This window comes from Corvus moneduloides, chromosome 27, assembly GCF_009650955.1.
Source record: "Corvus moneduloides isolate bCorMon1 chromosome 27, bCorMon1.pri, whole genome shotgun sequence".
Lineage (NCBI taxonomy): Eukaryota > Metazoa > Chordata > Aves > Passeriformes > Corvidae > Corvus > Corvus moneduloides.
Window position 1 is genome coordinate 2,791,171 of NC_045502.1, and position 21,627 is coordinate 2,812,797.

Consider the following 21,627-nt stretch of genomic DNA (forward strand, 5'->3'; position numbering starts at 1 on the left):
AGCTGCACAGTCTAACTCAAACAGAACAACCTCTAATTCCATTTGTTTTGCTGGGTTATAGCTTTTCTTTGTTTTACCAGCTGCATTAATGCTACAGAGAGTTATTCATGTTCTAACAGTCACTAAATGCTCTGTGTGTGCAATTCATTGCTGTTTTCACTGTGGTTACTAAAAAACCTGAGTGCATTTCAGTCCTGAAAAAGCCTTAAGAAGTGTTTAAATATAACTTATCTCTAGAGCAAAATACCAACTGCTCATCTAAAGGAATCACCAGGAACAGACTGGAAATGTGGCTGAAAACAAATTCTGAACCCACAGAAGATTCACTCACCAGGGCATCGAACACCAGGAAATCATAGGTTTCATTTTCTGACATTTCCATCATGATGTTGAAAAGTGCATCGAGGGTGTCTGGCAAAAACTAGAGGGGAAAAGGAGCAGTAAAAGGGTGGGGAAAGGCAGCTGCTTCTGGCATCCTGCACAAGAGCAGGAGTTGGATCATTTCTCCCCTTCCAGCCCGGCTGGACTGTAAAACCTGTCCATGAGAAAACACCTACAAAGGGATCTGAGCCCTGTGCTCATGCCATGATTGGCAGGATCACCTCTATAGCAAGGCAGATCTTTTCTGATCAGCCCTGAATGGCCCCACTTTGCTGCTCTATCGCCTTTTCATCCCCCAGGATAAAAATCCTGAACTCTCCCAGCCAGCCCCAACCCTGTCCCGAGGCAGGACCCTGCACACAGCCTGTCTGCAGGGACACTGCATTAACTGCAGTGGTTCAGCTGCTCCATAAAACCAGGACCTTGCATAATCCCAGCACATTCACTCTTGGAACCCCTCTCTGCAGGTAAAGACCTCCTCCTGACTCCTCCGCCAGACCATTTTCTGTGGGAATTCCCCCCATTTCAGGTCCATTCCCCGCAGTGTTCTATGAGATCTTTGGGCTGTCTCTGTTCCCAGATTCACAGCAAGTCCCTCCTCAATCACAAAGGAATTGAAAATTAAGTTAGGCTTTGGATGTATCTGTCATTCCATAAGGATAAAGGGGAAAATAAAGTCACCACCCTCTCCCTGATCCCCAGAATATTTAACTTCTGTAATTCTGGTGAATTCCACTAAAAAGAGGTGGAGCACAGGTTCCCAGAGGAGCTGTGGCTGCCCCATCCCTGGAAGTGTCCAAGGCCAGGTTGGAGCACCCTGGAATAGTGGAAGGTGTCCCTGCCCACAGCAGGGGGTGGAAAAAGCTGATTTTAAGGTCCCTTCCAAGCCAAACCATTCCATGCTTTGATGATTCTCCCACTGCAGCACCCAGAACTGCCCTCCCAGCCTACCCAGACACCCTTTGGGTCCAACAAAGGCTGACACACGGGAGTCTGTGCACCAAGGAGGCTCAAATCCCTATGAATACCTTCACAATTTCTCCTCCTTCCACCTCCATGAGCTTCCTGAGGTTGTGGGCAATGTTGTGGGAGTTGGAGCGCCAGTTCAGCAATCCCAGCAGGTCAACTGGCAAGGACACAAAGCAGCAGTCAGCAATCACAGCTGCCAGCTGACTGAACGGCTGCACAGCAGCCCAGAGCAAGGCTGGGGGTTATTTTTAGAGTCAGTGCACAAGGAAAAGTCACCCTGAGGTACAGAATGTTACCTTGAGGTGCTTCTTTTGTCTTGGCAAGAGAGAGAAGCTCTGCTATAAATGGAAACCTGGCTGCCATCTGATAACACATTTTTTATGGACTCAAGAGCAGGTATCTCCAGCCAGGAATTTTATTAGAGTGTATGGCTTATCCCAAGAGCCTTCCAGAGCTACTGGAAATCTCCCATCATTTACCAGCACATGCTGGGCTCATTCACAGATCACTCTTTATTTTGACCCCTTTGGCAGCAAGGCAGAGTTAATTCACATCATCACCTGGGGAGCTCAGTCCCAACTGCTGCTCTCTGAACAGGCAGAGGAAAGAAGGGAATTAACCTTCAATACTTAAAATTCTGACAAAACACTATCACTGACAGGCGACATTTCCACACGTGCCAGCAAACTTGTTGGGTTTAACAGCGGCAGTCTGGATCCAATAATTGTGTGAAATGGTTTCCAGAGGCTGCACAAACATCTTGGGAGCTTGCTCTGGCAGCCTGATGGGACAGGGCTGCCACTGACACACGAGCAGCAAAATTGAAGCTGAAGCTCTCTGCCCACACACAAAAACCTGCCTGAAGAAAATGCCCTGTGCATTTCAACTCCCAGCACAAGGCCTACCGTTCTGGGTGAGTTTGGTGGAGCAGATGACCGTGGCAATCTGGAAGCTGTCCTTTGTGCTGTCCTTGGTGGGGGTGAAGTTGGCCAGAGGGTGCAGGTTTTTCCCCAAAGGAGCCTCCTTCTCCTCCATCTCCGTTTTGGTGCAAGGAAGGGTCAAATAACTCTTGGCATCTTCCATTTTCTTGTTGTCACCCTGTTGGTTGGACACAGCAGAGAGAAGGGTCACATCCCAGTGAAAAGTGGAATGGGGTTTAAGCACTTTTTAATCTCTATCAGTGTTTGGATTTCTGATATCAGGGAATAAAGTGCCCATACCGCAGATGAACTGAGCTCTTTCCAAAGCTGCGGAGTTTAGGAGGATTTCCCACCCCCCCCCCACACCTTTTGTAGTTTTCTACTGCTTGGAAAATCAGCCAGGAGAGAGCTGTGATGAGTTAAACACGAGATAAGGCTGGAAATGCCCAGGTTACCTTGTACACAATCAAATTGTGTTTGCCATCCTGCAGTGTCGTTCCATCTGCGTTCATCAGCTTCACAAAGCCCACGCCAAAAGCCCTCTCAGACCTGTCCCTGGCTGCCAACAGGAGAAATCTTCATTAGGAATTGTCTTATTCACATCCTACAATCCAAAATGCAGCCCTCCAACCACATCAGCAGTTTTATTTAACAGCTAACTGCAGCTACACAAGCACATCCTCCCTGGAGCACGTCACACACAGTTTCAGAGGTTTTTGTGCTGATAGATGAACAGATTAATGGTTGGACGCCTTCATCTTCCAGGTCTTTTCTAACCTTAACAATTCAATGATGCTCTGATATAGAATTCTATGGATATTTTGGTTGGGATTTAGGTTTGTGAGCTGTGGATGTGGAAGGACATCACTGCCTCCATAACCAGGTGCCTTTGAGAGCCTTTCAATGGCTGAGTCTCACATTATTGATCCAGTTTCAGGGCTCTGAAGTGATCTGATGGAATTTCTGGGTCTAACTCTCTCATCAGCCTTTCATTAACCTAATTACAAATCCTCCTATAGGAAGATCATTAGGAGCCCACCAGGCCTTGCAGTGAATTTTGTGAAATAAATTGAAAGCAACACCCTACACTGAGAAGCCAAAGCAGTAACAAACATTGATAACTGTCTTTTGGGGGGCTAAAATATTACTCCTTATCAAATTTCAGTTTCAGAAGAAGACCAGCACCAAACCTCAGCTACAAACAATTTGAATGCCTTTTTTTTTTTTACTTCCCGCAAAACCAGGAATAAGTAAACTCAGAAAAAAAAAAAAAAAAAAAATCCACAACACTGGGAACAGCAATGCAAGTTCTACACTCAGTGGGAGTGGGAAGAGCACAGCCACCCTGCAGGTGTCCCTCCCTGGTACTCACACTCCTGGGACGAGCGGTGACGGAACGTGAACCTCAGGTGGCAGCGACTGACTTCCTCTATGGCAATGGCCACCTGCAGGGGAGAGCACGATGAAAACACAGCATTTTCCCTGTCCCCAGCCACTGCCCAGCACGTTCTGGTGCTGAGGCAGCTGCTGGTTCTAAAGGAGTCCTGGTTTCTACACGAAGGCAGGAGCACAGTGAATGACAGAGCCGTACCTTGACGGTCTCGTACCAGCAGGGCTGCTTGACTTGGTAATACACCACAGACTTGTACTCAGAGACTCCCTCGTAGCCAGCACCAGGGTGGATGGCTTTCTTTGGGCAAAACCACAAGGGGATGGGGGAGAAAGGTAAATATGGAGCATGTTGATGGTAAATCTTCAGAGGGTGTCAGAGGTTGTCCTACCTCCTGCAGGTTCCCGTCCTCGTCGTGCACAGACATGGTGACCTCGACGTTCTTGGGGGTTTTCTTCTTGCCTTTGTCAAACTCCCCCTGGATCAGGGTGACGTAGATGTCATTCCGAACATCACCTGCAATTCCCAGTGTTCAACGAGCTGGTTTCTCATTCCCAGTTCAACAGGTTAACATTAACATCCTTGGCTGCCACGTTTATCCTCATTTTCTTCTTAACTTTTTTGCTAATTAACGACACCCGACATAAAATTATTTCATCCCCATCTCAAATTACACAAAATCTTTTAAAAAGAACCATTTTCCTTTTTATAAACCTCTGTCCTTATGTATTTTTTTCACTTAATGAGCCCTGTAGGGTTAAATCCACTCTGAACGGGTGGGTCAAAGCCATATGCAACAAAAATCCCTTTGACTAAAGAGAATTTTCTCCCAAAAACTCCATAAACCATCACTTTACCATAAGAAAGGAAACTCATGTTTTCACTTCTTGTTACAAAAAAATAAAAAAAAATCTGGAAATTTGAAGAAAAAGAAGAAGTTTTCAGATAAAAATTAATCTTCTTTTTTTAATAAATCTTTTTGTGACAGAAATTCTAGAATTTCAGGTGGCTCTTTCACTCCCTGGAATGCGGAGGCACACGGCACCTACCAGGAAGGATGATCTCAGGGAACCCCATTTTTCGAGCCACTGCAGTGGATCTGTCTACGAGGTGGGAAAAATCCTTCTGAACCTGAGCCAGATCCCCAGGGAGCAGCTTCAGAGAAACCCAGAGACCTAAGAAAAGGGAGATAACACTTATTTACTGCAAAAAATGTTACAAGCCCATGAAATTTAAGCCTGGGCTTCCAGAAAACTGTGCTTTCATGAGAACTCCATGTCCCCAGCTGGTTCTCTCTTGCCCAGTTCTCCACCTCCCTAATGCTGAGTAAGACTTTACTGGGCAAGAAGATTCTCTGAAGTAAACCCCAAACTTTCAGAGATTAATACTGTGTGTCTTTGACCCAAGGAAGACCAGAAAAATCTGGAATAATATGATTTAACCCCAAAACCATTTGGGATACACAAATATCCAATTTTACCTATATTTCAAGCCCATAAAACGGTTTTATTTTAAAGGTGTTAAAATATATTGACCTTACACATATTACCAGCAAGCAAGAGAGGAGCTGGAGGAGCTGTTCCCATGCAAGTTTTATCTGGTTTTATCTGGACTTGAGCTCCACGTGGTGAGGTGACAAAGGGACAGCCATGGCACAGAGCACACACTGGGCTCGGGGAAGGGACTGAACTCCACTGAACCTTGATCCCTGGACTTTCACCACGCATTTATTCCCCTGGAGAGCAGGGAACCCTCCCCAGCCCGGGTCACACCTTGGCCTTTGTGGTTGACCTCCTTGGCAGCGATGACTTTGTTGAAGACAGAGGTGAGGGGCTCGTTCTCGCCGATGACGTGGGAGGTGATCAGGGGGGACATGATGAGCTGGCGCTGCCTGATGTAGGTCTCCATGGCAATCCTGGGCAGGAGGGCCACAAAAACGGGATCAGGAAGCAGGACAGACTGACACCAAGCACATACGAGGAGAGGGTTGGCCAACAGCCGGCTGTTTTCCAAACAAATGTGAGGGTTTTTAAAGGATTCCGTGGGGATTTTCATTCCTTCACCTGCGCAAAATCCACTTAACCTTCAAACTAGGAAATGCATCACAGTTTATCCCTCAAGCCTAAGGTCAGTAACACTGACCTGAGGGTTTAAGCCCTGACTTCAGGTTTGCCTCAGAGCTGTTCCTATGCAGATTAACCATTGGTAAATTAATATAAATAAATATAAATTAATGCCTGCTGTGAGATCACCTAAGTGATGAACCCATCCCTAGTCACAAACAAGACTATTGAGGTTTGGATCTTGACCCTGACTGTACCCACAGCATCAATAATGGGGGACAAACGAGGTCTCCACAGGCTGCCCATCCTGGTGTCCAGCTGGGGGTCTGAACTCAGCCTCATTAGAGCAGAAGAAAAACGAGAAAAAACCCCAAACCAACAAAACAAAAACCGAATCCAACAAACAAGCAAAAAAAAAAAAAAACCCAACAAAAAACCCAAAAAAAAACAATTAAACCAACCAAAAGACCCTAAACAAATAAAAAATAACCAAACAAACACGCAGAAAAAAAGTAGCAGACTAATATAATTCTTCAAGGGAAAAGCCATCTTTCCAGGCCCTGAAAGGGCAGAGGAAGAACCCCAAATCTCCCCTGAAAATACCTTGTAATAACAAATGGCTGCAGCCAATGCTTTGCTATATTTAGGGCTGTAACAACAAGGCTGAGTCTACCCAAACAAGCTCCATTTTCATTACTCCAACGTGCCAAAGAACGTGAGCAGTCAGAGCAGGCAGAACAAACACACGAGTCTAACTCTCAGTGCAGAAATGCAGAACTCATTGGGGCTGGAATTTGTTCCCCAAGAAGAGGGAGAAATCCCTTCCCTACTGACTGACCCTGAGAAGGAACTGTGGGAAGGGGAGGGGCAGCGCAGGGGTCCCACACAGCAGTGACAAAGAGCTGGGTCCCTCTCAGTCTCTCTGAAAATCCTGCCCTTCAACACGCCAATAATTTTGAAAGTCTCATCCCCCAGGCCCCACAGCATTATTTTGCTCTGTGCTCCTCTTCCTCACCCCACAGAGATTCCAGCTGCCCTGCCAAAGTCCCCAAGCAATCGAGTCTGTCACAGAGACCGAGGGGAACACAAGCTCCTGAGGGGTGCCAGAAACCTCCCCCTGCAAAGGGCTGACTCCTGCTATCAGCTGATCTGTTTGTAGAGCCCCTGGGGCTCTGCCAGGCTCCCACACAAATCTGCCCTTCCCCAAAGGACAACTGCTTTAGCCAGAGGTGGGGAGAGCTCTGGAGCCCAGTACTCACTGCTGGAAGGGGATAAAATGCTGCTTTTCCTCGTCGTCCACCTTGCCATGGATGATGTCAGTGATGTCCATCACTGCAACGACACCAGAGCATTGCTCAGAGCTGCCAGGAACCCACAGAAAGCTTTCCCCTCTCAGAATGGAAACAACAAGGGTTTATCTCAGGCCAGTGTCACTCAAAACAAGGGCTCTGAGCGACATGGGATAGTGGAAGGAGTTCCTGCCATGGCAGGGGTGGAACGGGATGGGATTTAAGGTTCTTTCCAACCCCCCAAAAAATCTGGGGTTCTGTGACAGCAATAGAGGGCATCACTCTCATTTTAACTTTTTGTTGATGTGCAGGTCAGCCCTCAGCAGTGAGTGTGAATAACCTGAATACACTCTGGTAAAACACACCCTCTGAGAAAAACCAGGTGGGACTGGGGCATTTCAAGGCAAAGAAATTCCACTTATATTCAAATGCTGCTTCTTTGCAAATTGATTTCCACCCTCGATTTCGAGCAAGTCCCTTCACAAGAAATCCCAGGAATAAAATAAGAATTGGGAGTCTGGGTCCTTTAGAACCTGCAGCTTTATCCCATGAGGAGCAAATCCCCCTCTGATAAGGCCCTGATAAGTCTGCTGCAGCCGTGGCAGCCTGTTATCTCTGTAGGAGGAGACAAAAGTGAGCAGTGACAGTGTTTGATCTCCGGCTACAACCTTCATTCAAGGTCCTGCAGGGGACAATTTCTCCACTCTGGAGCAGAGATGCTGCCCCTGGTAGCTCCCAGCTGTGCTGGCATTTACAGCACACAGTTCCCAGCTCCCGGCCCACTGTCCCAGTCCCTCCCTGGGTTTACTGGGCCGTGCTGGTGTCCCCCAGGCCTGAGGCCCCACCTGCCACGCCGAAGGGCCTGCGGAGCCCGCAGGTGTGCTTCTTGCCGTCCTTCAGCTCCATGTGCCCCACCCGCACGATCTGGCACACCAGGCTGATCCTGGGCCTGATCAGGTCAGAACTGCTCAAGTCCTAAAAAAGATTTCAAATCAAGTTCTATCAGTGTTCTTTATGAGTGGAAAGGAAGACACAGGGAGAGAGAGGTTTTGTTGGGTTATACACAGGTAACAATTGCGGCCTTCTGGATCTGGAGGGAGACCGTGAGGGGGATGGAGAGACCTTCATAGTGCCAGGACACAGGGAATGGTTTCCCACTGCCACAGGGCAGGGATACACAGATATTGGGAAGGAATCCTTCTCTGTGAGGGTGGGGAGGGGCTGGGATGGAATTCCCAGAGGAGCTGTGGCTGTTCCTGGATCCCTGGAAGTGTCCAAGGCCAGGCTGGAGCAGCCTGGGACAGTGGGAGGTGTCCCTGCCCAGGGGAGGGGGTGACACTGGATGGGATTTAGGTCCCTCCCAATCCAACCCATCCTGGGATTCTCTGGACTTACAGTAAACACTGCTTGGAGGTTATTCAGTTTCTCAATTTCTTTAGGCATCCCATTGCTGCCCCAACGAACCAGGTAATTTTCACTGCAACGAAAGGGAGAAAAAAGAAATTTAAATTGATCAACACCTGACACTCCCCATTTCCTGGCAAAAGCCCCAAAGTATTTTGATCTTTTAGGAATATTTGACAAATCCTTTATCCCAAAATGCCTTGGAAGTGACTCATTTACTGGAGGCAGGATGGGGTGAGCCCTGGCAGCTGCTTGCCTGGACAATTCCAGCTCCTGATAACTGCAGCGATGGACACACAAGTGTTCCTGACACGGAACTGCCTCCCTGATAAAGCTCCTCATATCTTCCCCAGCTCTTTAGATGTGAGCTGGCACTGACTGGACAGCACACACCATGTAAATCCATGATTTATTGGGAAACGGTTAATCAGATGCTTCATCAAGGTTTGTGACCCCAGCAGGGATAATTAAGAATATAAAGCCTATCTGGGATTTTGGCTGGTGTATCACAGAAATGCTCAGCTTTAAGAAGTAGGGCCTGGACTTCCTATCTCTCTGAAACTAATTCCAGAGTAATTGGAACTAATTTTCCCCCAACTGAGGCAGCAACTAACAGAACTCAGAAACATCTGCTGGATCTCCCTTTCTAACCCCTGTTGACTTCTTCAGAATGATCACCTTGACTAAATTCCTTAAGAATCTACAAAATAAAGCCCCTACCTGATGAATTTGGAGAGATCAGGGTCGTAGAGGCTCATCAGCAGCTCTGCATCTTCCCCAATGTTGCAGACAAAGTTCTTGAAGTTCACATAGAGGCTGTACGTGTGTGTGGAGTTGAATACTGGCTGCCCCCGGAGGTCCAAACTCTGCTGCAGGGACTGCAAAGATTTTCATATTTCCATTAAATTTTGTATTTCCACGATGAACAAACACAGGAGAATTTGGTTCTGCTGCCAAAGGAGCACAACATCAAGAGGAATATAAAATACAGTGGGCACAGTGACTGAAGAGGGCAAATCAGGGACACCAGAGGTACCTTCTCCTCCTGGATCCTCTCATCAATCCTCTTGGATGCAGTTTCGTGGGCCTTGAAGAGGGAGATGGTGCTGGTTTCATCTGGGTCCAGGATGTTCCCGTTGTCATCTCGGACAACCAGGTCCAGGCCCAGGATCCTGGACAGCCCCAGGAGACAAAAAAAATGCCAGAATGTGTAAGAAGCAAAGATCAAATCACTGCCCAGGGCTGCCAGTGCTCAGCAACCCCACTCCTTGTAATAACCTCACTCACTGCTGGTTTTCCTGGCTCAAAATACATCTCTCTCCCATTTTCCCAATAAAGGGAGAAGGAATTAGTTGGGTAACTCCATCCTAAAGTGACATCTCCCTTATTCCTGCTTAAATGGCTTTGTTTCAAAGGTGAATGAGTATTTACCAAGCTCATGGCCTGCATCTGATTGTTATTCTTGGACCTGCACCAAGGCTGACAGCAGATAAATGAGTCCCGGAGACTGCAAACCACCGAGGATTCCTATGGAATCCTGCCCCTCAGCTGCTGATAAAGCAGAGTATTTCCTCACCACCATCCAAATCCAGGCACAAACTGGGCTCCAAGGAAAAGGCCACCACGTGCCAGGATTTTTGCAGAATTAAGAGAGGAGAATTCCTGCCAAGGCGCAGAGATCCGTGGCATATCAAGGACCAACTGCCAGGTGGCCACGTTGTCATGGGGACTCAAAGCAGCCATTTCACCCTTTCCAAGGAAAAATTTAAGCCTAATTCAGTGCCTAGTTTTGCATTAAGAGCCTCTCGTGGGGTTTGGGACTCTCCCCTGCCTTCCAGGCACAGTTTGGAGCTCACCTGTTGCCATAGTCAATCTTGGCAGTGACTTTCTTCTTGAGCTCAGCCAGTTCATCCTTGGGCAGGGTCCCGGAGAGGATTTGGGATCTCCACTCTATCAGGCTGTAGGTGAGCTGCTGCACGTGCCTGAACTGAGTGGTCTTGTTGTTCTGCAGGCAAAAAAGAGGCAATTTTAAGCAAGGCAAACCTGGAAACCTCAGCTCAGCAACCCTTCCGAAATGTGTGCAGCTCCAGAACCACATGAGTTTTATTCAACTAAAAATACCTGGCCCTTTATGACACCACAAGATCAGGCCCATGCAGTAAATTCTGCAGCACTTGGCACTGCCAAGGTTTAAGTGCCTTTAAGATCTTTAAGTGTCTTTAAGGGCTTCACCTTTCACTGGGACATTATTTCAGAAAAACCTCACCCACTAAAAATAGGCCTCTGGTGCTTTCCAGCACTTCCAGACTGCTCCAATGGAGGTTTTTTTATAAAAGGGACAGAGAAATGATGTTAAACGATCACAACTGTGTTCTAGGACTCTGAACAAGACATCAAAACCTGCTTGGTGAAGAGTTCCCTCCGGCCATCCCTTCTGTTATCATCTCTAACCAATGAAAATACTTCCCAGGCCCTTTCCTGGTTGCACCCTCACAAAATCAGTCCCATCCACACACCTTGTTCCTGCACCTCCAAGCTCGAGGGCTGTAATCCAACGTGGATGTGAGGAAACCCACCCTGCTTGTGGCAATATGTGCTCAGGGAAGTAAATAAGCTTTTAGATGTTTCAGGTAAGTAATTTAAACCATTAAAAGGGAGCCCAGGCCTCACCCCCTCTCTGCCACCACTGTGAGGCAGTTCCTGGGAGGATTCTGACTCTTTTCACAGGGAAGTGCCACAAATTTGGCATTACTGGGACAGGATGAGGTCGTTCAGCTCTAAAATGCTGTGGGGAGGGTTTGGGGCCCATCTCCCCCCAGCCAGTGGCCCTTTGCTGGTGCTCACTGGGCTCTGGAGCTGTTAATGGTGAACTGCAAACCCCCCCTGCTCCCCCACAGCACAAAGAGAAGCCAGTTTCAGTTATTTCCCCATTCTCATCCCAACATGAATTATAGAAATCACTCCTATTTCCCCCACACTTAAAGGGATCAACAACAACCTTCCCTTTGATCTGGGTGAACACCAAGGTGCTGACAGGGGCTACTTGAGTTTTTAGCTGCATAGAAAGGATATCAGAGATGTATTTAATAAACAAAGAAAAAACATGTTCTTTCATAAAAATACCTACAAGAGAAGGCAATTTGTGTGAATTTTCAGAGCAGACCTCAATTTGACCTGAGTTATCTCCACAGCTAATTCCTATTAACTAAAGCAATTAAAAACTCTCCCCATTTTTATATTTATTTTGCAGTGGAGATAAAGCCAATGCTGCAATGAAACCCGCAGAAATTAAAGAAGTGAAATGAAATGCTGCCAAAATAAAAAATCCCCTCATGTTTCCTTTTTCTCCTCAAATGCCTCCTTCCTCCTTTAGCTTCTTTTAAAGTTCTTTTATTACGTACTGCAGGGAAAATAAAATAAACTCAAATCCATTTTAAACCACAACATTTTCCAAACCTATTTTAAGACTTATATTGGTTAAGCACAGGAACATGAAAGACTTCTGCTCATTAAAAAAACAGATTCTGAGGCTGGGATCTGAAAGTTACTCAGAAACAAAAAATGTCGGGAACAAAACTCTATTTTTACATAGTAATACCATCACGTAGAGCTTCTCATTAAATTGAGAGGGTGGAACAAATTCTTGTGGTTTCATGGCACACAAACACAACGTATTTGTGGCCTGGTGAAATTTCCAATAGGAAAATTTGCTCTGGGTGCACTGAGTGATTAGAGCTCATTTAAACTCTCTCTTCTTAATTAAAGTACTGGAGCCCATTCTACACAGGCTGAACTCATTACCGCTTGAAGAAAAATCAAGTTTGACTTTTTAATTTGCCTTAATCACCTTTAAAATAAGGCAACTCACTGTGGGCTCATTTCTTTGAGCAAGGAGCACCTACTGGAGGAAAATCCCCATATCTCTGCAGGGCCTCGGCTTGTGACACTGCTGAGGTGACTCCTGTGGTCAGGGATTTAGGACACGAGAGCTCCTTTAGGACACTGAGAGCTCCAGACATGGGAGGCCTTGGAGCAGCCAAGAAAATCCTTCTGTGAGGCAGCTCCTGCTCTGGGACAGGGACAGGACCTAGTGAAGGGCTGGAGCTGGGCCAGGGAGGGTCAGCTTGGATTTTAGGGAAAGGTTCTTCCCCCCGAGGCTGCTGGGCGCTGCCCAGGCTCCCCAGGGAATGGGCACGGCCCCGAGGCTGCCAGAGCTCCAGGAGCGTGGGGACAGCGCTGCCAGGGATGCCCAGGGTGGGGTTGTTGGGGTGTCTGTGCAGGGCCAGGGGCTGGATTGATGGTCCCAGGACATTCCATGATGTGGCTTTTGACAAGTTGCATCTCCCCCCACAACACATCCCCGATTCTCTCCCTTTGCCTGCTCCCTGTTTGGGCCCAGGACACTCCGGGTAGGGATCAGCCAGTCCATGAGATACCTACAGCATTCCTGGCACAGCAGAGCTCAGCCCTGCCTAAAGCTGGGCCCAAACTCCACAGTTCTGTGCCCAGCTGGGTTTTCCTGCCCTCACACAGGGCTAACACAGGACAGGCAAAGCCAGAGCCTGGATTTTCCAGGTGAGCTGTGACTCCCACCCCGCCCTGACATGGTGCCAGTGTGACCTGTGCCAGTCCCTGGCTGCCACCCACAGCTCTCTGAGCCCAGGGAACCCCACCTCAGTCCTGTGATCCCACACCTGCCAGCAGAACACTCTGAGCCCCTCTCAAGCCCCATTTTACCATTTGGTTCTGCACCATCCAGAGGCACAGAGTGCCCTGCACAGAGCCCGGCTCAGCTCAGCTCACCTGGGAAAAACATCAACCCCTGAGGAGAACTCACCACGTACAGCTTGTGCCAGATCACTGCCCACTCTCTCAGCGTGGAGGTGAGCTCCTGGCCAAGGGGCAGCTCACTGGGAATCACTGTTTCGTGTTGCCTGGAGAGAGAAAAAGGAGAAAATCAGAGAAAGGTTTCACACTCAGAGTTAAAACTTAACAGAAAACACCCTTTTCTTATAAATATATAAATGGAAATACCAGAGGGGTTGATTTTCACACAATTCACTCACACATGATGTCAAGACCCTTAAGTTGTTCTCAACACACACATCCACATTCATCATTCATTTTTAATGCAAAATGCTTCAAGCTCCTTTCACTCCTGTTATTCCCAGTGGATCCATCCCAAAATCAGGATAAAGAGACAGAAATTAAGTTTGGAAGAACCCCCACTAGCAACAGTAACAGTCACTTGAAAATAGAAGTTAAAAAAAGAAGTGTTTTATAAAGTTCCTTCCTTTGCAGCCGCTGTTTTGCTCTCACTTAACGAGCACAGACCCAGCTCGAGGAATCCAAGGAGGAGTCATTTCCTCCAGTGTTTTCCAAGACAGGAAGGAATCCACGCTCCTGCTGGGCCTTGGCTGCGAGCAGGAGTCTGTTATGACTTGCAGGAGACCCCAGAGGAGCTGGACTGACCCTCCCCACTACTGACTTGTCCAGCAGAGACATTTCATTCTGCAAATCATCTCCTGCTCCCCTACTCCCAACTGCTCCGGTTTGTCAGTGCTCTGAAAATGAATTTATGCAGCTCTAGTCCAGCACAGGAGGTACACCCCATGTTTGTGACAACGACAGCTACTTAAATTGGTTATTTTGGGGTTTAAATGGAATGAAATTCCCTCGGTTTTGCTGCCAAAGAAGTGCCAACCTACCCCCGGTCCTTCACGATGGCCTCTTTTAAATGGATATAAGTTTCTGGGAAAATGCCCTAAAAATACAGAGAGAAATGAAATAAATCAATCCTGCCGTGGGATAGGACGTGACAAGAATATATTTAATACAAAGCAGGGGAAAGGAGTGAGAAATGTCCCAGTATGCCAGGAAAAAAGGACAGGGAGGAGCAGCAGGTTCCATACTGCCAACTCAGAGAAGCTGATTCCTCGTTTTGCCCTAACAACCCTCATCTTCCTGCAGGAAATGCTGAAAATCCCTGAAAATTCACAGTCATTGCCACGGCGTGTTGCTGGAGTCCTCTGTCAGGCTACCCTGTGCTCCCTAGCAAAGCTCCCACCACCGGAAACTGCAGAAATGCTCAAATTTTTGTTGTTACAGAGAAACCTTCCAGGAATGCTGGAATCCTTTTCTGTTCGCTTTTCACTCCTCTCTATCCCTGAAAACAGAGGCTGTGAGGATGCTACCACAAGAGAGGAGCCAGCATTCCTAGGGAAACCTGGATTTCCAGGCAGCTTCCAGCCCAAGCAGCTTTTTGAGCAGCTTGGCTCAGGCCCAGGGATGTGTAATTCTGGAATACTTTCCAGTCAAAACTCTGATATTCCCATTAAATATAACTAATGCTGGATGTGCACAGGTCCAAGAGCATCATAATAAAGCAATAAACTCATGTATGGAAATGGGAACAGTTAATTTTGAAAGTTCCAACTGCATTCCTTGTGCTTCCAGTGGAGGAATACCCAACTCACGGCTCTGAACCTTCAGCTCAAGGCCATTTATTTCTGTCAGAGGAAAGAACACAGTGCCCAGGAGTCCTGTGTGATGTCAAGACAAGAAATACAGCAGTTGTCAGCACCAGATGGGGTCTGGAAAGGCGTGAGATTAAAATTTAGAGTCACCCAAAAGTGAGGTCGTACCTTCTTGGATTTATTTCGCAGTGTGTATCCTCGGTACCAGCCTGGCAAAGCAAACACAGATATTTTATTTAACTATTCCCTGCTGACAGCAATTAAATACAAATTGTAATTCTCACCACCTTTCTACAGCATCAATTCATTGATCTTCTCATTTGGGACCCACTCCTGTGAAGACACCTCAGTTTGCAGGAGCTGAGCTCCCTGCCCTGGCACAAATCCTGTTTATCAATATTACCTTGGCAAGAGCTAAAAACTGTAAGATAAAAGTAATAATTGTGATGCCCAGGCCTCAGGGGCAAATGTCACTGAGACAACATTTCTCCTCTCTTCGGCACCTGGGGTTTAACGAGGATTTCCATGGAATGGGTTGGGTTGGGAGGGACATTAAAGCCCCTCCAAGGAGATTATGTCCAGCTGAGTGGCAGCATCAAGAAGGCAAAGAGCTTTAAGGGAATAATCAGGCACAGAAGAGAGGAGGGGAGGCTGGTTTCTTTGGGTTTGTTTTCAAATTTTTTTTTTGTGGTTTTGTGGTCGTTCCCCCCATATTGCTGTATTTATCAAAGAAGTTTCCATAGGGAACCATGGTCTGACACTCCTCGACCATAAATCAGAGCTTAGAATGGTTTAATTTGTATTTTATTGAGGATTCTTACATGCATGTGGTCGTGTTTTGCCATTTATTTATTTTCTGGAGTGCAGTTCTGTCCCTCTTTCTCTAGAGGAACCTCAGCCACACAACCTCCAATAATCCAGTAATAAGTTCGGAGGAAAGAAGAAATTCCATTTCTCTCCACAGGAGGAAAACAAGATTACCCATTGCTCATGGAGCAATGGATGAGGTCCTGGATTAGGGATGAGCAGATTTAGGTTCTATTTTTATCCAAGTTGTCATTAATTGAACAGGAAAGCACAAATTACTCAGGGTGGGATACAGAGCTCATGGAATTTATCAGGAGTGATTCCAATCCCATTTGACACATTCAGCCCTTCGACAGCACAACTTCCTCCTGTTTCAGAGGGCCCCTTGGCATTGCCCCCATTCCTGTAAAATATTTTGCAATCATTGCATAAAAGCATGTTGGGCCTGATTATGCAAAGCTGTTCCTGCAAGCACCTCGTGCGACTTTTATCAGAATTCTGCTCCCATTTTCAATAACTTGATCCATCACTTTAACAGGAACATCAATCTTTGGGCAGTGGTCGATTAATTACATGATTTCTTCTTAAAAAAACCCCAAGTCTGCTTAAATTTTCAGAGGAACAAGAGAATGTTTAAGTATTTGAGTGGTTTCCCCAAGCAGAGATGGGCTAAAAATGGAGAAAAGGTTTTCCAGTTGATGATGACAGGGAAAATTTCAGCTGCTACAACATTCAGACTGAAATCTGAGTGAAAACACACAAAAAAGCAGACTTGCAAGGCGGTATCGAAAAATCTGGGGCTGTTGTTTTGTTGGGGTTTTTTTAACGGACCAGGTCCTCAATTTTACCTTGCATTACATGGATTTTATGCAGTATGGAAAAGGAAAATCTAAGGAAAATACTCAAACGATGATAAGTCCTCCCCGGTGACGCAAGCCCAAGGCACGTGCTGGACCACAGGGTCCTTGTTCCTCCTCCTCGGGGCCCTGTCCTGTCCCACAGCACACTCAGGGCATTGCTTCACCCTGCACAGCGATGGCTGAAAGCAGGAACCAATTCAAGGTAAACTCCTTTCCAGCAGAAGCAGACACTGCCAGGGGTCAGTGAGCACACATTCCTTCCACCCACAGCACGGCTTTTCCCACAGCTTCCCTGAAATACTACAGTTAATGATAATAATGATAAATCCTGTGGATTAGGAGAGATTCCCCTCAACAGCCAAGTGTCCTCCCAGCTCCCTGCTCAAGGACAGACTCCCTGTGCTGGAGCAGCCTCCAAAATCCTGGAGACAGCAAGTTTCCCTTCTTTTCTTGGATTCTGCAGCACATGCAGAGCGCTGAATCCTTGGCAGGCAGAGGAGCAGGCACTGCCCGTCTTGTTATCAGAGGAAGGAGAAATTTTGTACAAACACCTCGTGCCCTTCTGCGGACACAGAGAGTAAAATGTGCTCTGCAGTGTGAGACCTGAACAAACAGCCCTGGGCTCTGCAGAGGGTTTGGCTGTATTTGCTTTAAAGAGAAAGCGATCCAAGAAAAGATCTGAGAGCTCTCAGGTGTCCCTACACAGATTGTGTCTGGCACAGAGAAGCATCCCTGAAAGGTTTTCCATCCCTGGACGTGTCCAAGGCCACACTGGAGCAACCTGGGACAGGAGAAGGTGTCCCTGCCCATGGGAGGGGGTGGCACTGGATGATTTTAAAGTCCCTTCCAACCCAAACCATTCCATGATTCCATGGACATCAGCTTGTGCTGGGAATATTTGGAACCTTCAGTTCAAACTCCTCAGCCTGTGGTTTCCCTCTGTCCTTCCCTATGTCCTTTGTCCAAGCTGGAGCTGCATTTCCAGGGGTGTCACCCCCTGATGGATCCCTGGCACAGGGGAGCTGCAGGGAAGAAAAATTCATCACCCTCTGTGTTATCACCCCCTGGGTTATCACCCCCTTATCTCCTCTGGTGCACTCAGCATCCACCCCAACTGCATCAGCCCAACTGGGGCTTGGAAAACATGAGGCAAAGTGCGCTCAGAACAGGGGAAAACAGAACTTAACTGACAGAAGGGCAGTGCCAGAGCCTCACCCAAATCTGGGTGGGATTTTGGGGTGTGAGTGCAGGGCCAGGGCTTGGCCCGGAGGATCCCTGGGGGTCACTTCCCCTCAGGATATTTTGTGATCCCAGCCTTTGCAAGAGGCTGCTGTGTGGCAGCACACCCGAGCGAGGATTGTGCAACTCGGAGGGGTTTCCTGGCACTGAGAGGCAGCCCAGGAGCAGCTCCCGACTGCAGGGACTGCCCGGAGGGTTTGGGAGCCACCTCAGGAGAGGTTTGTGCAGCCCACAGCTGCCCCAAAGTGCACCCAAAATTCCCTTTATTGCCTCTGCCTCTCACCCAGCTCCTGCAGCAGCTCGGCTCTATCAGTGCCGCGTCTCCCAGCCCCGGGAGCTCGATAACATTTACTGCTAACACCACATCCCAGCAGAGCCCCGGGATTGCCACCTCCCCACAGGGAACTGTGCACTTGGATCCGTGCAGAGCCGGCAGAGCCAAATCCCCGAGCACAAAGAGCTCCACGCGTGACACCTGGCTGAGAAACCCACTGCTGCTGCTGCAAACGGGGAAAGGCAGGGATGCTCCGGAGGGCCGGGAAGGAACAGCCCTGGGGACGCTGTGGGGACTCGTGGGAGATGCTCCTGAGCACCCCGAGCTGGGGAATGACACCAAGGTGCTCCCAGGGGCTGCTACCTCCACATGAGAGCCCCCGGACAATCCTAGAACTCCCCTGAATTCCCTAAGGAATGTCACTGACAGCCTACGGAATGCCCTCAGCCAGGGATAACTGACAGTGACCCAAAAAATGGCTCCACGGGGCATCTCCCAGCCCCCCAAAAATGACTCCACAGGACACCTCCCAAACCCAAAAAATTATTTCACAGGGCGTCTTCCAGCCCCAAAAAATGACTCCACAGGGCATCTCCCAGCCCCCCAAAAAAATCACTTTATAGGGCATTTCCCAGCCCCCAAAATGACTTCATGAGGCTTCTCCCAGCCCCAGAAAATGACTCCACAGGGCATCTCCAGCCATTCCTTCCACAGAGCCACCGCCCTGGTGACATGGAAACTCTTCCTAAGTCGAGGTTTGTGTATCCAGATAAGAGCAGTGATTAGAGAACAAAACCCGTTTTTATCAGCTCTATTGGTGAGCAGGCAGCATTAGCATGAAAAGGAGCAGAAAAAGCTTCCTGTGAGAACATTTATCCTCAAAACCAGACCCACAGAGAGCTGGGAACATAGCTGAGAGCCGATCTCCGGAAAAAGAGACTGGGGAAGACGCGAGAAGTTCCTCCCAGGCAGACAGAATATCAGAGTTGGGAGGGTTTGAGGTGAATTTATGGGGAATTAGGGCAGACCCACAGCAGAGTCACCATCTGTGCATCTTCTCCTGTACACTCACAACTGTCTGGCCCGGATTTCTGGCTGCTCTTTCTGGGAAAAGAGATTTTTGGTGCCCTGCAGGAATTCCGAGGTGCCTCGGTCACAGATTTCTGTTCCCCACTGATGGCTCAGCACATGAGAACAACCACTTTCCCCCTCACGTATGAAAACATTCACGTCTTTCCCAAACTGTTCACAGGCAATTTTCTCCTGACAAAGCTCCAAACTGGGATATTTCAGGCCAAAAAAAAAAAACCTAAGGAATGCAATTTATGTACTCATTCCCTATTCCGCCTCTGCTGAGCTGATTACAAGAAATAGGGTTAAACAGTGATAAAAAAATAAAATACAGCGAGAAAGAAGCAAATCCCCCACAAATTTTGGGAAGTACAATGTGCCTCCTCTTCCCAAGGGAGTTTTCTATCCTCTCCCCTGGGTCTTTTTGCAGAACCAGGTCATAAATCAGCACTTTCCACAGTGATATTTCCCTTTTCCCCCTCTCCCCCCACCACAGGGTAAAGCCACGACAGAATCTCCCTGGACTGGGAGCTGCTGCCAGGTCCAGAGGATGCAAAGGGAACAACTGGCCAAGAACAAATTGCTGAAGCAGCAGCTCCCTGCTCCCAGCGCTGATCCTGGGCACGGAATCTTCCTTCAAATCGATGCTGCTTGTGAAAATAATTGGATTTCTACTTTAAGTTTTGGAGAGGGAAGCAGTGACCAGAACATTCCTTAAAGTGATTAAATGGCTCTGTTCCAGCCCTAAGATTGAAATCTTTGTCAAAGAGTCAAATTTGATACGGAGATTTGAAACACTCAAGTACCATTTTAATCTTTAAAATAAGAATTCTGTTTTCTTTGTGGTTTACATTAAGGTATTATGAAAAATGTCCCAGTAAAGGATCGGGAAAAAAGTCTAAAAAGGGCATGGAAGCCCCATAACTGGAGCATTTTAAGAACATTGAATGCCAGTATGTGATATTACAGCTCAAAACAACACAACTTTTGAAACAATCAGCCCTTCCCTCTCCTTTTCTGTCACCCACTTAGATCAAAAACTAACTCAGGTTAAAAGAATTTATTTTTAATTATTATTCTTATTTTCCAGTGGGATCAGTTCACCCCATGAGCACAAGTGCCTGGTGTGGCCCAAAGAGGAGCCAAAGCAAAGAGGTGTGGGCTGAAAATAGCAGTGAACAGCCAGAATCAAATGGTTCTTTCTCTTTTAGTGCTGCCTTGAGATATTGGTGAAACCTCACCTCGATAAACCCTGCCTGGAACAGCACAGAGATGAGAAATCCTCTGCATTTCTGCATTTTTAACACTATTTTAAAAATTAAGGGGCTGCAGCAACCACTATACGCCAAATTTGTGCTTTGGGGCATATCAGAAGTTGAAAATACAGATCTAAAATGTGAAAAATAAACTTGATTTGTTCCTATTTTCCTCTCAAACCCCCCTGAGAGCTGCACCTACCTTCATACATCTCCAGGATGTGAACGGTGTCCCCCACCTGCAGGGACAGCTCCACGTCCTGCGCGGCCTCGTAGTTGTAGATGGCTGAAAAATGAGGAGAAAAAGGGGAAAAACAGAGCCATGAGGGAATCAGGTTTGGGAATAGGCTCTCCAGAGGCAGGGGAGGGTTCGGGAAAAGGAATAAAGTGATTAAGTCACCCTGGGTTTGGAATACACTGGAAAAGGACATCATTTACATCTATTATTATTCCCTATTTCCAGATTTTATCATGAAGAAATATTATTAACAGACAACAAAGGTGGGTTTTTACCTTCCAGACAGGCCTGTGACACCTTCTGGAGCAGCTGCACATTCCCACTTTGCCAAAATCCTGCCCACAGAGGTCACCCCCACCTCAGGCAGATCAGTTCCACAATCACCATTTTTTTGTGTTTCACAGGAGTAACTCCAGCATCAGAAAGCATCAGAAATGGGGCGTCAAAACCCACCCAATTCCAGACTAAAACACGCTGATTTCAACCCCAAATCACACTTGTTGCTGCTAAAGGCTCTGCCCAGCCAAGAAGCAATTTTAACACCAAAACCTGGGATTCTCGGCAAATTTAATCCCTCCCAAAGACAAAGTTAAACTGGATGCTTATGGGATTTCCAGGGGGAATAGGATTAAGTGCAGGAGCTCACACTCCTGAAGTGCCTTTTCCCTGGGACTTGCTGGAGTTTCTCTGGGCAGAGCAGAGCCCTCCCCGGGGACCAGAGGAAAAAGCTGAAATTGAATTTGCTTTCAAACTGAGTAAAAAGACATAAAATCAGTGAAATGCTTGGCTGTGGTTCCAGGAATTGATCAGCAAAGCCAGAGCAGATCAAACCCAGACCAGCTGATTTATTTAAAACACTGATTTAAGAACAGATCGCATCCTAAATGCAGCAGTGAAATCTCACACACAAAATCCCCATATTTATGTATCCAAAGCTGTTGCCTGAGCAAATTTATTGGTGAATAAGCACCACGTTTGTTTTTAAGAAAG

At 47.3% G+C, this 21,627-nt stretch overlaps 1 protein-coding gene across 1 annotated transcript in view; it reads right to left on the bottom strand.

Moving 5' to 3' along the window:
- DOCK5 (dedicator of cytokinesis 5) overlaps positions 1-21,627 on the bottom strand; it is a 74,411-nt gene that overhangs the window by 36,889 nt on the left and 15,895 nt on the right. The window contains exons 2-20 of the mRNA XM_032091824.1: positions 20,602-20,685; positions 15,061-15,101; positions 14,125-14,180; positions 13,254-13,350; positions 10,273-10,421; positions 9,453-9,588; positions 9,137-9,294; positions 8,408-8,489; positions 7,858-7,987; positions 6,983-7,055; positions 5,433-5,575; positions 4,710-4,835; positions 4,052-4,176; positions 3,862-3,960; positions 3,643-3,715; positions 2,726-2,829; positions 2,256-2,448; positions 1,410-1,507; positions 332-421 (exon numbers count right to left, since the gene is read on the bottom strand). Of these exons, the coding sequence (XP_031947715.1) occupies positions 332-421; positions 1,410-1,507; positions 2,256-2,448; positions 2,726-2,829; positions 3,643-3,715; positions 3,862-3,960; positions 4,052-4,176; positions 4,710-4,835; positions 5,433-5,575; positions 6,983-7,055; positions 7,858-7,987; positions 8,408-8,489; positions 9,137-9,294; positions 9,453-9,588; positions 10,273-10,421; positions 13,254-13,350; positions 14,125-14,180; positions 15,061-15,101; positions 20,602-20,685 (2,057 nt within the window). The remainder of the gene's footprint in view (positions 1-331; positions 422-1,409; positions 1,508-2,255; positions 2,449-2,725; positions 2,830-3,642; positions 3,716-3,861; positions 3,961-4,051; positions 4,177-4,709; positions 4,836-5,432; positions 5,576-6,982; positions 7,056-7,857; positions 7,988-8,407; positions 8,490-9,136; positions 9,295-9,452; positions 9,589-10,272; positions 10,422-13,253; positions 13,351-14,124; positions 14,181-15,060; positions 15,102-20,601; positions 20,686-21,627) is intronic.